The sequence below is a fragment of the Aspergillus campestris genome (genome assembly GCF_002847485.1).
Source record: "Aspergillus campestris IBT 28561 chromosome Unknown P168scaffold_8, whole genome shotgun sequence".
Classification (NCBI taxonomy): Eukaryota; Fungi; Ascomycota; class Eurotiomycetes; order Eurotiales; family Aspergillaceae; genus Aspergillus; species Aspergillus campestris.
The window spans coordinates 1,445,306-1,458,452 of NW_020194343.1; the positions used below are offsets into that span (position 1 = coordinate 1,445,306).

Here is a 13,147-nt window from a genome sequence, read left to right on the forward strand (position 1 = left end):
TCACCTCCAATTCCATGGAGTTACGTGGCAGTTTCTTTCATGATTTACTTGTGTTAGTACTTGTGATAGTAAAGTAGTTGGGTCAAGAGGTGTATCCATCTGACATCAGCTCTTACTAGATATCTACATCTTACGGATAGTACGGAGGACGGAGTACTGTACTATACATCTGTCTCCAGGATTCAACCCCTGGACCAACATCGACCAACATCAGAAACACTAGAAAGAAAGGAGGAAACAGTATTCAGTCTACCGCGTAGGGCCAATACTGCAGACGAAATCGAGGATGATCCCATCCCAACCGGACGGAGGAAAATAAACTTGATGACAGTTTCGGGTGGGAGTCCCACCTATTCCCCATCCGTCCCATCCAGTCCCATCCAGTCCCCACCCATCGTCTCCCCATCTCAACAACTCGGTGGAGTTCATGCTCTCTTCTACCGTGTACAATCAGTCCTTCTAGTCGTTCTCTCACCCTGGGAGTGATCACGGAATGGAATTCCATGGAAGATCTCCTTTTTCATTCCTTTTTTTCTCATGGATGATCAGGATTATACGAGGGATTAATCAAGAAGAGGGATAACATCCTGTAATATATTGATGGACTGTAATAATACCGATAAGGAAACGGTAATCAGGTACAGCCCCATTGCCCCTCTATATTTATTATCATCATTATTTATTTATCGTCCAAATAAAATACCAATACCGTCTATCATACATACCCAATCCAGATTTTGTCGACCTTTTCTTCTCTTCTCTCCTCATCTTTCTCCATCTCTCTCCATTTCTCTCTCCATCTCTCTCCCCATATCCTCTTTCTCTTCCTCTTCCCTTCCTCTTCCTCTCCCTCGATTTTTCTTCTTGAGGTTCTTTCTACCACCTATCCACCCACATCAATCACACACCATGTCCGCCAAATCTATCCTCGAGGCTGATGGCAAGGCTATCCTCAACTATCACCTCACTCGCGCCCCCGTCATCAAGCCCTCCCCTCTCCCCGCTCCCACCACCCACAACCCTCCCTCTCGTCTGGCCTCCCTCTACTTCCCCGAAGATGCCGCCGTCAAGGATATCCTCGACCAGGCCGAGGTCACCTACCCGTGGCTCCTCGTCCCCGGCTCCAAGTTCGTCGCCAAACCAGATCAATTGATCAAGCGCCGTGGGAAGAGCGGTCTGCTCGCCCTCAACAAGACCTGGGCCGAGGCCCGGGAATGGATCGAGGCCCGCGCCACCAAGGACGTCCAGGTCGAGTCCATCACCGGGGTCCTGCGCCAATTCCTCGTCGAACCCTTTGTCCCCCACCCCCAGGAGACCGAATACTACATCAACATCAACTCCGTGCGTGAGGTAAGAATGTCTTTTCCCCTTCTGCGTTGGTCGTACCGGTAGAAATCTAACATCCACAGGGTGACTGGATCCTCTTCACCCACGAGGGTGGTGTCGACGTCGGTGATGTCGACGCCAAGGCCGAGAAGCTGCTCGTCCCCGTCAACCTGAAGAACTACCCCTCCAACGACGAGATCGCCGCGGCCCTGCTCAACAAGGTGCCCCAGGGTCTCCACAACGTCCTCGTCGACTTCATCACCCGCCTCTACGCCGTCTACGTCGACTGCCAGTTCACCTACCTGGAGATCAACCCCCTCGTGGTCATCCCCAACGCCGATGCCACCTCCGCCGAGGTCCACTTCCTCGATCTCGCGGCCAAGCTGGACCAGACCGCCGAGTTCGAGTGTGGCACCAAGTGGGCGGTCGCCCGCGCCCCCGCCAACCTCGGCATCACCGCCGCCCCCAAGGACAACAAGGTCAACATCGACGCCGGCCCCCCCATGGAGTTCCCCGCTCCCTTCGGCCGTGAGCTGACCAAGGAGGAGAAGTTCATCTCCGACATGGACGCCAAGACCGGTGCTTCCCTCAAGCTGACCGTCCTCAACGCCAGCGGCCGCGTCTGGACCCTCGTGGCCGGTGGTGGTGCCTCGGTCGTCTACGCCGACGCCATCGCCTCGGCCGGCTTCGTCAGCGAGCTCGCCAACTACGGCGAGTACTCGGGCGCGCCCACCGAGACCCAGACCTACAACTACGCCCACACCATCCTCGACCTGATGCTGCGGGCCCCCATGCACCCCGACGGCAAGGTCCTCTTCATCGGCGGTGGCATCGCCAACTTCACCAACGTCGCCTCGACCTTCAAGGGCGTCATCCGCGCCCTGCGCGAGGTGGCCCCCGTCCTGAACGAGCACAACGTCCAGATCTGGGTGCGTCGTGCGGGTCCCAACTACCAGGAGGGTCTCAAGAACATCAAGGCCGTGGGCGAGGAGCTGGGCCTCAAGATGCACGTCTTCGGGCCCGAGATGCACGTCAGCGGCATCGTGCCGCTGGCGCTGTGCGGCAAGAAGACCGACATCAAGGAGTTTGGTGCCTAAACGAATGCCTCTGAGATTTCTCCCATTTACTTAATTTAATCTTCTTTTTTTTTTTTTTTTTTCTCCTTTTCTTTTGTGATCTTTTTGTGTTGAATTTTCTGAACGCATGGCATGACACGGGTTTTCCTTATTTTGTTTGATTTTTACCCTACTGGAGCAGGGATGCCGAGGAGACGATATTAGCGGCCTTGACTTAGAAGCGGCATGCGGTAGGGATGGACTTTAGATCGGTTTAGATCCGCGTCAATTCAGTATCTACCAGTGTCTACTAGGTTTGGACCATACATCGTCGGTAAATGTAGAGATATAGATTGTATTTGAGCCTATCCATTGATGAGTACATAAAGCACCCTGAAAATGGAATACGCAGGTCGTAAATGTACACGTGACATTTTCCCCGGGGGGTTAGTGTAGGTAGTATAGTATAGTACAGTATAGTATAGTATGGCATCAAACGAAAGGAAAAGGAACGTCCAAATAAGCATCCTCAAAAATACCACTAAAAACAAACCCACAAACTCCACACAAGCTGTCAAACTTCCCGAATCTTGATCCAGATAAGCTAAATTAAAGTAAGTGTCTTGCGATCTGATCACGGAGGTGGATTGGGTGGTAGTGGTGGTGGTGGTGGCTCGGAGAGATGGAAGAGTCGTTAGTTTGTGGTGCTGGGGACTTCCGCACGTCCGAGATTGGGGATCGGGGTTGATTGATTGGGGATGGGGATTGGAGCGGGGGGATGGGTGGGGGTGGGCCCTTCTTCTGTTTTTATCTATCTATCTATCTATCTATCTATTGATTAATTTAGAGATAAGCTTGTGTTACTTATTGCCTTGGGTACTGCTGTTTGTTGCTGGATGTGACCTGCTTTGGTCCGGGTCTTATTCACTAAGGTGGTAGTGAGTGGGCGCTTGATATCAAGCACGTACTCAGTATCATTGAGTTGGACTTGCTTCAATTACCAGGTAACTCGCTAACCAGATCAACTAGGATATATCTGATATGTCTTATGCGATCGGAGGATTAACTTCGTAGCTTTTTCCAGTATGTGTTCTCTACGTTAAACCCAATTGTTGTGGATATGTGAGATAAACAGTGAGGGCGGCCTAATTCCGTCGGGTGAATGGATGTTGCATCTATGCGGAATGGTATATTTTCTGGTAAAGACTATCTACTAGTCACTATTCTACTACTACTTGTTTGATCCGATCTGGTTCTGATCCTTTGGATGTCCATGGAGTATTATATTGTCTGAAATATTATATTGTTGAGTGATATCTGACATGATAGGACTGTTGCGCTAACTATTATGCTGTTGAGAATATAGTACAGTGTATATTGTCGTCTTGGCGTCTCTTGACTCTTCAACATCAACAATCAAGGGCATGAAAGTCGCACTTCATCTCATGTCGATGCTGTCATCCCATACGCAACCTCCATACTCGCAGTCCTCCACTATTACCGTCTGTCAAAATACATCCTCAGCCCAGATCCCTCCCTCGGATTAGGAGGAGCATGTATACTACCCCCGCCATCGCATACCCGATGATCAACCCCTGCTTCCCCTTGGAACCGTTCGTACATGACTCTGTCCTGTGGCAACTGGGACAGTCCCGTCGAAGGACGTGACGACCGAGGGGGGCCCGTAAGGCGCGTTCGGTGTTTCGGCGTAGCCTGGGGCATGTCATCTATCAGAAAGTTAGCTGATATCATCCCACGGTAGAAGAGAAGACAAGATAAGACATACTTCTGATCGCTCCCACCGGACGACTAGGCGGAGCCATGGCACTGACAGCCGCTCTCCGCTTCGTCCCCCGCGAGCTCCCCGTTCCACTGCGTTGGTACCGATGTAGTTGTTCCACACCCTCCGTGTCAACTGGAAAGGCGCTCTGTTGACGCGAAGACGGTGTCTGCGGCGGAGGGCCTGCAATTGCTGCCGGTAATGGAGGCATAGCGCTGTGTGGCTCAGCCTGCGGCGGCGCAAGCGATCTCAACGCTTGAGAAACTGAGTCCGACGCAGCGGTCTGCATTTGAGACCGCATCGCGCGCGTCTTGAGCAGATTGTAGAGGTTGGTGATCTGCGTGAATTTCTTGCACTTTTCCCGGTAGAGGTCGGCGAGCTCTTGGTTTTTCTTCCCCAGCTGCTCGTGCGTGTCCTGCATTTCTGAGGCTACTGAGTTGTGATACTTGGTATTCGAGATGGTGGATTATACCTGATAATTTAGCCTGCAGGGTTGCAATCTCCGTGTTTGCATTATGCACGACCTTATCCATTTGAGTGTTGAGATTTGTGTATTTCTCCGTGAGCGTCTTTCCGAGGAATTCCTGGTAGAAACTGCCTCTGTCAGTAGACGTTCTGTACTCCAGATTCAGAGTCGCACATCTCCTGGCTCGATTGGTATGTCCAGAACAGCAACGCCCGTCCCGCACACTCCATGATGGTATTCGGATCGAGTCCGCTGAGAACACTCGTTTTGTAATCCTCCGTTGGGTTCAGGATGGTCGCTACTGCGTCGTCTGGGTTGATCAGGATGGCTTGACATGCTGGACAGCGACGTTCGCCTGGGTCAGGACGAGAGAGTCCGAGATTCTCAGCGCACTGGAGACAGAAGATGTGTCTGAATCATGTATTCAGTTAGCTTAGAATAGGGAAGTAAGAGATAGGACAGGGCGGTTAGACATCGTACGAGCAGGTGGTGACGACGGCTCTCTCCTTGAGTTGGGACCGGCATTTGAGAGAGTTGCAGCGAAGATAGAAATCCATTTTGTGAAAGTAGAGTGTTCAACAGTGTAGAACCTTTGCGAGGGAAAAGAGGGGAGCGAATTGATGGGTTAGCAGGCCATCAGCGGAAGCCGTAGACATTTTAATGTTCACTGGACCGGCTGTTTACACTATATTATGCATTGCCTTCTTCATAGAACATGTGTTCGTCTCGTTCATTCAACGCTATTGAGCAGTATATACTGTACATGCCAATTCTAATAATATCATAAGTCATCTAGAAGAAGAAAGTATTCCCCGACGCATCGCGTCTTGTCGTACGCATCTTCTCCTCGAACTCTCCCCCCGGCTCATACTCCCGCCATAGACTGGCCGGGAAGATATGCTTGTTCCTCTCGTACCATCGTCGATCGACCACTTTGGTCGTCGTGGGGTCTTTGTCCCCACCCTCCAGCTGTTCACTATCCGGGCGCGATAGGGGGTCATCTGTCGCCGATGCAGAGGGTTTGTCGGAATAGTCGAATAGCAGCTCGCCCGGAAGCGAATAGTTCGGCACGCGGTTGGCGATGAAATAATACAGCTCGTAATGCTAAAACGCAGGTCAGCGGTCGCGGTCGGGCATCATAGAGCACTTTCATGAACGTACATGTGGGATGATAATCTCGCCTTTCACCAGTATAAGATCATCAACACTCACTCGGGCCCATTCACGACGGTTATCCTTCCGTCCTTTCGACGCATGGCTGCCACCCCCGACACCTAGTTCCGCCCCAACTTTGCGGCACCTATCCAGAAACAGCCACACCGGGTCGCCTTTCTTGACCTTGACCGTCCCCGCCGGGATGTTTGTGCCGTCGTAAAAGATGAAAGGTATTAGGATCTCGGTATTCTTGACCGCATCCTGCATCACCAGAAATTCCTTGCGGAGGGCATCTCGCGCTTCCGTTTCTGCTTTCACGGCCGCCTTTGTGATGGCTTTGGGAGGAGGAGGGGCGTTGGGGTTCGGTGTGATCCGTCGCGATGCAGGCAAGGAGTCCTCCGCGGGGGTTTTGGAACTGGACCGCGGGACACTCAGCTCGCGCGGAGTGGCCGCAGATTCTTCACCGGTATTCTCAGTCTCCTCCTCTTCATCAGCAAACGACAGCTTGCTCTTGGCTAGTGGCTTCTTCTTCTTCTTTTTGGGAGGACCCTCGCTTTGCGACCTCGAGCTACTGGCGCATTACCGTCAGCATGAGAATGAGGATAAAACTGCGCCTTAACTCACCTGTCAGTTACATCGCCCGCCGACGGAGTGGCACTTCTCGAATTACCAGACGCAACTCTCCCCAAAGACTTATCGTGTGCCTCCCGCTCCTTCTGTTCGAGAACCTCGGCGCGGCGCTTGCGAAAGTCGGAGAGATGGACGAGACCGACGGTTTGCGATTTGAGGAGCTCCTCTGCGGAGGCTGACTGGCTGGTAAATGACCGAGGGGTCGAGCTGTGACTGGGTGGTTCTGAGGGGGGCATTGTGCACGATATGGCGGTATGATGTTGGGAGTGGTGAGATTCTCGTCGCATCGCAAATGGGGAAAGCGACTGACGTCTGTCGTGACACGTGACCTGGCTCCACACTGTACTATATAGCTGCAGCAATCAACATTAGCTGTATGAAACCAAGTGTCCCAAGATTTTAAGCACTTATTTTCTTCATCCCTTTGCTAGAAAAAGACACAGGTGGTTTCGCTGGTGGATTAGATGCCTGATACTCTGGGTTGAGAGCTGTGATGTGCACAATATATACTCTCTACACGCATCCCAGAGCTGCCCGCCTAACCGAGAAACAAGAATAACCTCAATGATGAACTAGACAGGGAGTAAAGCAGTAAAGCCAGAACAAGCTACAAACTGAATACCAATAAGTCTCACTGGCCAAAGGTGTTTTATTATACTATAAAGTAAGAAAAAACTTATCTCGCAAAGATCCCGCAACTGAACTATCATGATAACTATAACTCTGCAAACATGCAGACAGAGATACTGACAAGTTTTCTTCAGGGATCAACGACTATGCAGTCCTCTATTCATACCCCGGATCAAAGATCCTCGCCTTGTAAAACTCCGCATTCCCCCATCCCCTCTTCTCCGTCTCCTCTCCTGGCGCTTTCTCGTCACTGAACCGGACATACTGTCCCATCTCATGATTCTTCTCCACCCCCCTGATCCAGGCATATTCTCCCGACGAATGCTGGACCAGCGACTTGAGCTTACCGCCCATTTCTAGGTCGTGAAATTTCCCACTAGTCGTATTGTATGTGTACGCCGCCGCGGTATGCGTCAAGAGCAGGATATCATCGTGCTTGTAACTCGCCGACAGATCGTGGCCGTTCCGGGCTTTCTTCTTCTTCGTCTTCTTATCTTCGACAACCGGCAGATCAATCGGCTCGCCGACTTGCTTCAACTGCATGTCCTCCCCTTTCCCCACAACGTCATACTTGTACAGGTAATCCTTCCCAATCGCCCACAGATTGTCCCCGTGCCACAGCACGCCATGTGCCTTGGGCACATCGTACCGATACGTCCGCTTAATCCGCTCGAGGTTATTGGCCCCGTCCGTAGGAACGTAGAGCGTCAGTTTGCCTGGGTCTGAGCTGGCGGCGACAAACGCACCCGAGTAGGGAATCCGCTCCAGCGAGTGCGGATTATCCCCTACAAAGGTCTTCCAGTCGACGTCCCGCAGCGAGGTCGACTTCTGTCCGGACTTGATGTCAACCATGCCCACCATCCCGCCTGAGGTCGCGACGAGCGCGACCAAACCGCGGTCGGCGGTCTTGCGGATCTTGACCTCGGACAGATCGCCCCAGATGTCTTTTTGCCAGGGCCAGGGGTTGTAGTCGCACTTGAAGGACCAGTAGATGGCGTCTTTGTTCCATGTTGCGGCGTCGCGTGGGAAGACGCGGACAGTTTTGGAGTTCTGGTCGGTGACGGCAAGATGGTAGGCTGATGTCAAAGGGAGTGCAAAGGAGAGGGAAAGGAGGGCGCTTTTGAGATGCATGATGCTTGTTTATCTTTGTGCTTTCTTGACTGTCTTGGAGGATGTGAGGCTGCTGGCTGAGAAGGCAAAATGGCGAGGAAGTATGGTCCAATTTATAGCCCATTGTCGCAAACGCTGCCATGACTGCCTCCATCTTCATCCATATCGCAGCCTTGTTCCCGTGGAAATGAATCATTTGCCAAGCCCGTATACATCTTGGCCCATAGCGTCCTTACGGCCTCGCGCGAGGCTAGCCATTCCTCATATGGTGCAGTCTCCATCCTTCGTGCAGGATCCAATTGTCCAGAGACTATTTTAAAATTCTCCCCAGATACTTCACTTCATATAAAGTATATTTGGATAGAAGATGCTAATAATAGGGCTCGTATCGCGATAGCATCAGGTGTCCTAGGCTGGTGGCGCTCTAAGTGGCGGTCTGTTCTCCACCCTTTCGGGTTTAGAGATCTAGCCGCAGCGAATGATTCTGTTCGACATCTTCTGGTGGCTTGATTTCAGCCTTGCAGACTAGAGTTTGTCTGCGTCAATACGGAGGGCGTTGGCCATTATGCTGCCTCGAGCAAGCAAGTAATTCTGCTTTCCGGGGGTTTTCATTTCCCACAACATATGGTCTGATATCGTCTAGTGGAACGCTTGGGACATCGGCTGAGAAAGAGATCATTTCTCCAGAAAGTAAGTATGTCCAACAAGGAAGTATCAAAAGGTCGGAGAGACTCGCACCAATTCTCGGTGTAGTTGTTCCATCTGTAGGAAACTCTCCTAGATGCACCAGGCTTTCTGGAAGTTGCGTACTTTCCAAACCTGACCACCACAGTAGCAACAGCCTTTCCATCGCGATGGTTTGGTCTGAAAGCACGAAATACCTGGCTTGTTCAGGTTCCTCAGCCCCTACGGAATTGAGACTGGTTACCCGATAGGACCCATTAGCCCTAAATAGATATCGCTTGCTATGTACTGGTGTATATTAATAACCACCAAGTATCTAGATAATAATATACAGGTCTGTAGGTTAGATATTGCTACTCAAACTACGGTAGGAGCTGTAAGTAATCCGACATTATCTTTGTAGTACCCTTGAGAAATCCTTCCTCTAAGTTGTATTACTTCCTTTTTGACTTGTATGGATGATGGTGGAGTTCGAATGAGTATCTGTCGTTGTTGGTCACTCATATATTCAATTCTCATAATTTCTATTAGATTTTTGTAGGAGTAGGGGATGCAAACGCGTCCTAAAGATGAATCTGATAGTGAATCTAAAGATGACAGGAGTGAGCATGATAATAAACCTGAGACTGAGAGGATAACAGAGTAGAAAGATCCTGTTACTACATATTTATGATCTCCTGATAACACTCCAGTTGTCGGGAACCCTTGGAAGTGTCCTAATATGTGGTAAATTATTAGAAGACAGAAGCACACGAATTGATTGATCATGTATAATCAGGAGCAAGTATTTGAGGGACTGTGATTGACTTGATCCCAAGCCCTCCGAGGGTAAACCCTTATTTATTAAGTGCATCACTGCTTTTATTCAATAAAGTATCTCATTAGCCGGCAAATAGACCTGAAGGCAAGTCAATGCTATTCTAACGGTTAGGAAAATCTGGTAATTGGACATGGCCCGTGGTATGAACAATAGAGAGTATGATAGCATCAGGGGGAAAAGGTATGACTTTCCCATATGACATATGTATCAGGAGTGCACTCTTCAGTCAATAATGCGCTATTATATATATAGGACCCTATTGGCATAGTACACACACTTAACAGGTTGCTCTGACTCACAGAGCACATACTTTCATGGTCTCCCTGGGCAGGTATACAGATCTGATCCTGTTCCAGCCCATCTTGGCGACTGTTCTTCTTTCGATGATCAGAGCAAACCCATCGTGAAGATCAAAAGCATCCATGAGATTGGCCATCGCTGAGACACGGTAATCCCACCGACGGTTGTTTCCGATCTGACCCATGGTGGATATTCTATAAGATGAACTGAGGACCGACAACCTCTAAGTTGCAAACGTCTCACGACATGGCCTTTTGCTCTTTGGGGGGAGCTTATCCTGTCCCATACAACCAACCAAGTGGCTGAGAAGACGCCCCAGAAGTTTCCTCTACCAGGGCCGTTGGTTTCCACAGCCTTAAACGGTGGAGCTGGAGCGGGAGAGCGTCTTTACCCCAATCCTCAACACGACGAGTGGACGAATACGAGCCAAGTGGGCTGCTCAAGTGCCCGCCCCGTCGTCACTTCGCCCTTTTGGGGAGCGATCTCTCGTGTCTCTGTCGCCTGCCTCGTATCCGATCATCTCCGTTGCTGGTTACGAGGCATTTACCTGCTAACTGCGCCACAAAACGGTTAGATGACTAAAGACTAAGAGGAAACAGTCGAGCCAAGGAATCGCGTCAAATCAAATCGAAACGAGGATCGCCCCCCGCCTCCCTTGACCACCACCGCGATGACCGGCAACGGCAAAAACAAAAAGGTCTTGGGTATACGATTACCCGCTGTTGGTGGTGTTGGTTCTGGGTCCGGCTGCTGCGAGTGTCTGTCCGCGAGCTCCGATTCGAAACCATGTTCATCACGTTGAAACGCCCCAGCGCCGATGGGGAGACGGAAATGGAGCAGGTTGCGTCGCGCGGTGCGAATTCAAACCGGGACAAGAGCCGTATGCGTCTAGGGCGACGGCCAGCGTGTTTATCATGTCAGACACGAAAGGTGAGCGCTATGAAAAGTGGTACCTTTTTTGCCCAACATCGGGGCTGTTTTTCGCGTCGCCATCCATTCGACTCCCACTCACGATTCCCGATAGCTGCGATGTAGCGGCCGCATCGGGGACTGCGACAGATGCAGAGCCAATTCTATCGCCTGTGTGTTTCCCTCCAGCCAGGCAAAGCATGGCAGCCACAGGAACGACTGGTCCGTCTCCAGTACGGCGACTTCACGGACCAGTCGAATCAGAGGGGCCTCAGCACTCCCCGCGTTGAATACGGTGCATGAGCCGCCCAATCCCCCTAAGTCGTCGAGTCGGCAGGAGGGTGAAGACCCCGACGCAAGCCGGATTCGAAATACTGGACCGCAGGGGGATTTCATGTTTGACAGTACGTTGCTCTCGCCCACACGAGGTCGGGTAGATTGCTAATACGCAGCAGTGGACTTTGACAATGACATGTCCCATCTTCTGTTGGATGTCGACGCGCTCAGCCGGGCGAATCCCCAGATCAAGGCGACCGATATAGTGAGCGCCTTCAACCTACGAAATCATGACGCGTACGATTCCGGTGATCTGCACCATGGTGCGGTATCCACCCCGGTTGATCTACATACATGTACGTACATCGAGTGACTGCGTCCGACGGGTGTAGAACTACCTGGCTAATTGGAAAAGTGTACCAGCAAGCCCAGAAACCTCCCACGCCGCCATCCGTGTCGATGCCGGGGCTAAGCGTGTCGGACGGCTTCTCATTCGATTCCCTAATTGCCACCACTGAGCCCGCTGCGGAGCCTGCCATCCGTGACCTGTTGATGGACGAGCTCCCCAATCTCAGTCCCCCTGCGCCGACGGCGGAGCCCATGATGGATTCTGCGACGGATTCCCCCACAGCTTGGGCCAAGAACGACGAGTGTCCCTGCATGTCCAACGCCGTGCGCGTGGTCCAGCAACTGGACGACGACGACTTCCGCATCACAACACTGCCTCTGAACCAGGTGCTGCAGCTCCAGAAATGGATCATCGCCCAGTGCTGCAAGCCCCTGGACTGCGTGCGCTGCAAGTTCCTCCCCACCATCCACACCGTCCTGGTAATCATCTGTGACCGCCTGACCGAAATGTTCGAGTGCATCCACAAGCGCCTCCAAAAGGACACCGAGCGCATCTCCGGGCTCAGTGATTCCAGCGGCCGGTCTTCGTCGGCCAGCTCCGACTCGCTACCCTCAATCGAGCGCTCGGGAGAGCTGTATTGCATCTCCTCGCGAGGCCCGGCGAGCAAGGCTAACTGCAACCCCGAGCTATTCTCGACCGACCTCCAGGCCATGTACACCAGCGAGGAGCAGATCCACGTCATCCGCGTGCTTTTGAAACTGCAGATCCGGAATTTTAGGGCGCTGCTGATGCGCGCTGGTAACGCCAGCCAGATCACGGGCAGCGAGGCCCGCAAGGCCCGGATCAAGTCGATGATCATCCGGCTAGGCCGTGCCGCCTCGGATATCGATAGTGCCTTACAGGCGATATTGCAATTTTTCGCCGCTAAGAATCCGGGGATCGCTTGACATTATCCTTCCCGTTTATGAGACTTAATGATGACCATGTTTCCACGTTGTTTACCTATCTCTCCACCTACCCCCTGATCTTCTCTGATTCTCTATCGTGTAGTTTCAGCGCGGATGATCTTTTCCCCATTGGAGTATAAAGTATCAATTTCCTCATTGGGACTTAGGATCTCGATCGGCGAATATCCCAACAGGGCATAGGCTGGGCTTAGTAGTGCTGCATTAAGCTGGGCGCATTATGTGAGCTGACAAATGCTCGATGACCAAGCCTCGGGATCGCCCAAACAGGAAATTCAGGGTTTCTTCCAATAGATCATCCTGTCAGATGCCAGCAGAAGCGTAGGGCGACCACATAGAAGGCGCTCTCAAAGGCTCCCACAAGGCTAACATTGAAAAAGGATGAGTATGTAGACTCGGCGACTTGGAAGAGTGCTGACGAGACGAACTACATAGTGGCCCACGGTACTTTGTCTCTATCTCCCAAGGGTCATCTGTGGTTGGTTATGACCTGGATCCGTACTTCTTTCTCAAGCTTATCGGTCTTTCCTATGATCAAATAGTTCGCTGCGATAGCAAGGTCTTACATATTGACCCAAAGTCCGTGATACTCCCAGAAGCTTGTTAGTCGTGACCCGCCGAGAGGATCATCAACCCCAAATGCCCAAAACTAGTACTATCAAGGCCTAGTCCCGGTAGGGTGGGCTAAGAAG

General features: G+C 51.6%; 6 protein-coding genes across 6 annotated transcripts; 2 read left to right on the top strand and 4 right to left on the bottom strand.

The window, feature by feature from the left end:
• Nucleotides 1-909: 909 nt before the first annotated feature.
• Nucleotides 910-2,423, top strand: aclA (putative ATP citrate lyase subunit (Acl); the record flags this gene model as incomplete). The annotated part of the gene is made up of 2 exons (XM_024833643.1): nt 910-1,350; nt 1,410-2,423. 2 exons carry the CDS (start codon nt 910-912, stop codon nt 2,421-2,423), a joined length of 1,455 nt encoding a protein of 484 aa, XP_024691980.1.
• A 1,275-nt stretch (nt 2,424-3,698) lies between these two features.
• On the bottom strand, nt 3,699-5,184 carry P168DRAFT_255676 (uncharacterized protein; the record flags this gene model as incomplete). Its single annotated transcript, XM_024834476.1, has 5 exons — nt 3,699-4,108; nt 4,168-4,584; nt 4,634-4,755; nt 4,802-5,010; nt 5,101-5,184. The coding sequence occupies 5 exons, from the start codon at nt 5,182-5,184 to the stop codon at nt 3,879-3,881; spliced, it is 1,062 nt and encodes a 353-aa protein (XP_024691981.1). The 3' UTR covers nt 3,699-3,878.
• A 235-nt stretch (nt 5,185-5,419) lies between these two features.
• Nucleotides 5,420-6,627, bottom strand: P168DRAFT_209461 (FAM50/XAP5 family protein; the record flags this gene model as incomplete). The annotated part of the gene is made up of 3 exons (XM_024833044.1): nt 5,420-5,731; nt 5,789-6,353; nt 6,407-6,627. Coding segments are annotated over 3 exons (1,098 nt in total), but the record flags the coding sequence as incomplete, so codon positions are not given.
• A 467-nt stretch (nt 6,628-7,094) lies between these two features.
• On the bottom strand, nt 7,095-8,483 carry P168DRAFT_291512 (uncharacterized protein; the record flags this gene model as incomplete). Its single annotated transcript, XM_024837420.1, has 1 exon — nt 7,095-8,483. A coding segment is annotated over exon 1 (971 nt), but the record flags the coding sequence as incomplete, so codon positions are not given.
• Nucleotides 8,484-8,571: 88 nt separating this feature from the next.
• On the bottom strand, nt 8,572-9,171 carry P168DRAFT_182572 (uncharacterized protein). Its single transcript, XM_024832956.1, has one exon. It carries the CDS (start codon nt 9,000-9,002, stop codon nt 8,694-8,696), a length of 309 nt encoding a protein of 102 aa, XP_024691984.1. The 5' UTR covers nt 9,003-9,171; the 3' UTR covers nt 8,572-8,693.
• A 1,443-nt stretch (nt 9,172-10,614) lies between these two features.
• P168DRAFT_305672 (Zn(II)2Cys6 transcription factor domain-containing protein) lies at nt 10,615-12,487 on the top strand. Its single transcript, XM_024838951.1, has 4 exons — nt 10,615-10,886; nt 10,981-11,269; nt 11,321-11,497; nt 11,557-12,487. Exons 1-4 carry the CDS (start codon nt 10,743-10,745, stop codon nt 12,435-12,437), a joined length of 1,491 nt encoding a protein of 496 aa, XP_024691985.1. The 5' UTR covers nt 10,615-10,742; the 3' UTR covers nt 12,438-12,487.
• The last annotated feature ends 660 nt before the right edge of the window (nt 12,488-13,147 follow it).

What these genes read in the sequence shown, in the direction of transcription:
- P168DRAFT_182572 (XM_024832956.1), bottom strand. Translation starts at nt 9,002, where the DNA reads ATGGAAAGGCTGTTGCTACTGTGGTGGTCAGGTTTGGAAAGTACGCAA.
- P168DRAFT_305672 (XM_024838951.1), top strand. Translation starts at nt 10,743, where the DNA reads ATGTTCATCACGTTGAAACGCCCCAGCGCCGATGGGGAGACGGAAATG. An exon ending in GGGGGATTTCATGTTTGACA is followed by an intron (nt 11,270 to 11,320) that starts GTACGTTGCTCT and finishes AATACGCAGCAG; the next exon opens with TGGACTTTGACAATGACATG. An exon ending in CCCGGTTGATCTACATACAT is followed by an intron (nt 11,498 to 11,556) that starts GTACGTACATCG and finishes TAATTGGAAAAG; the next exon opens with TGTACCAGCAAGCCCAGAAA.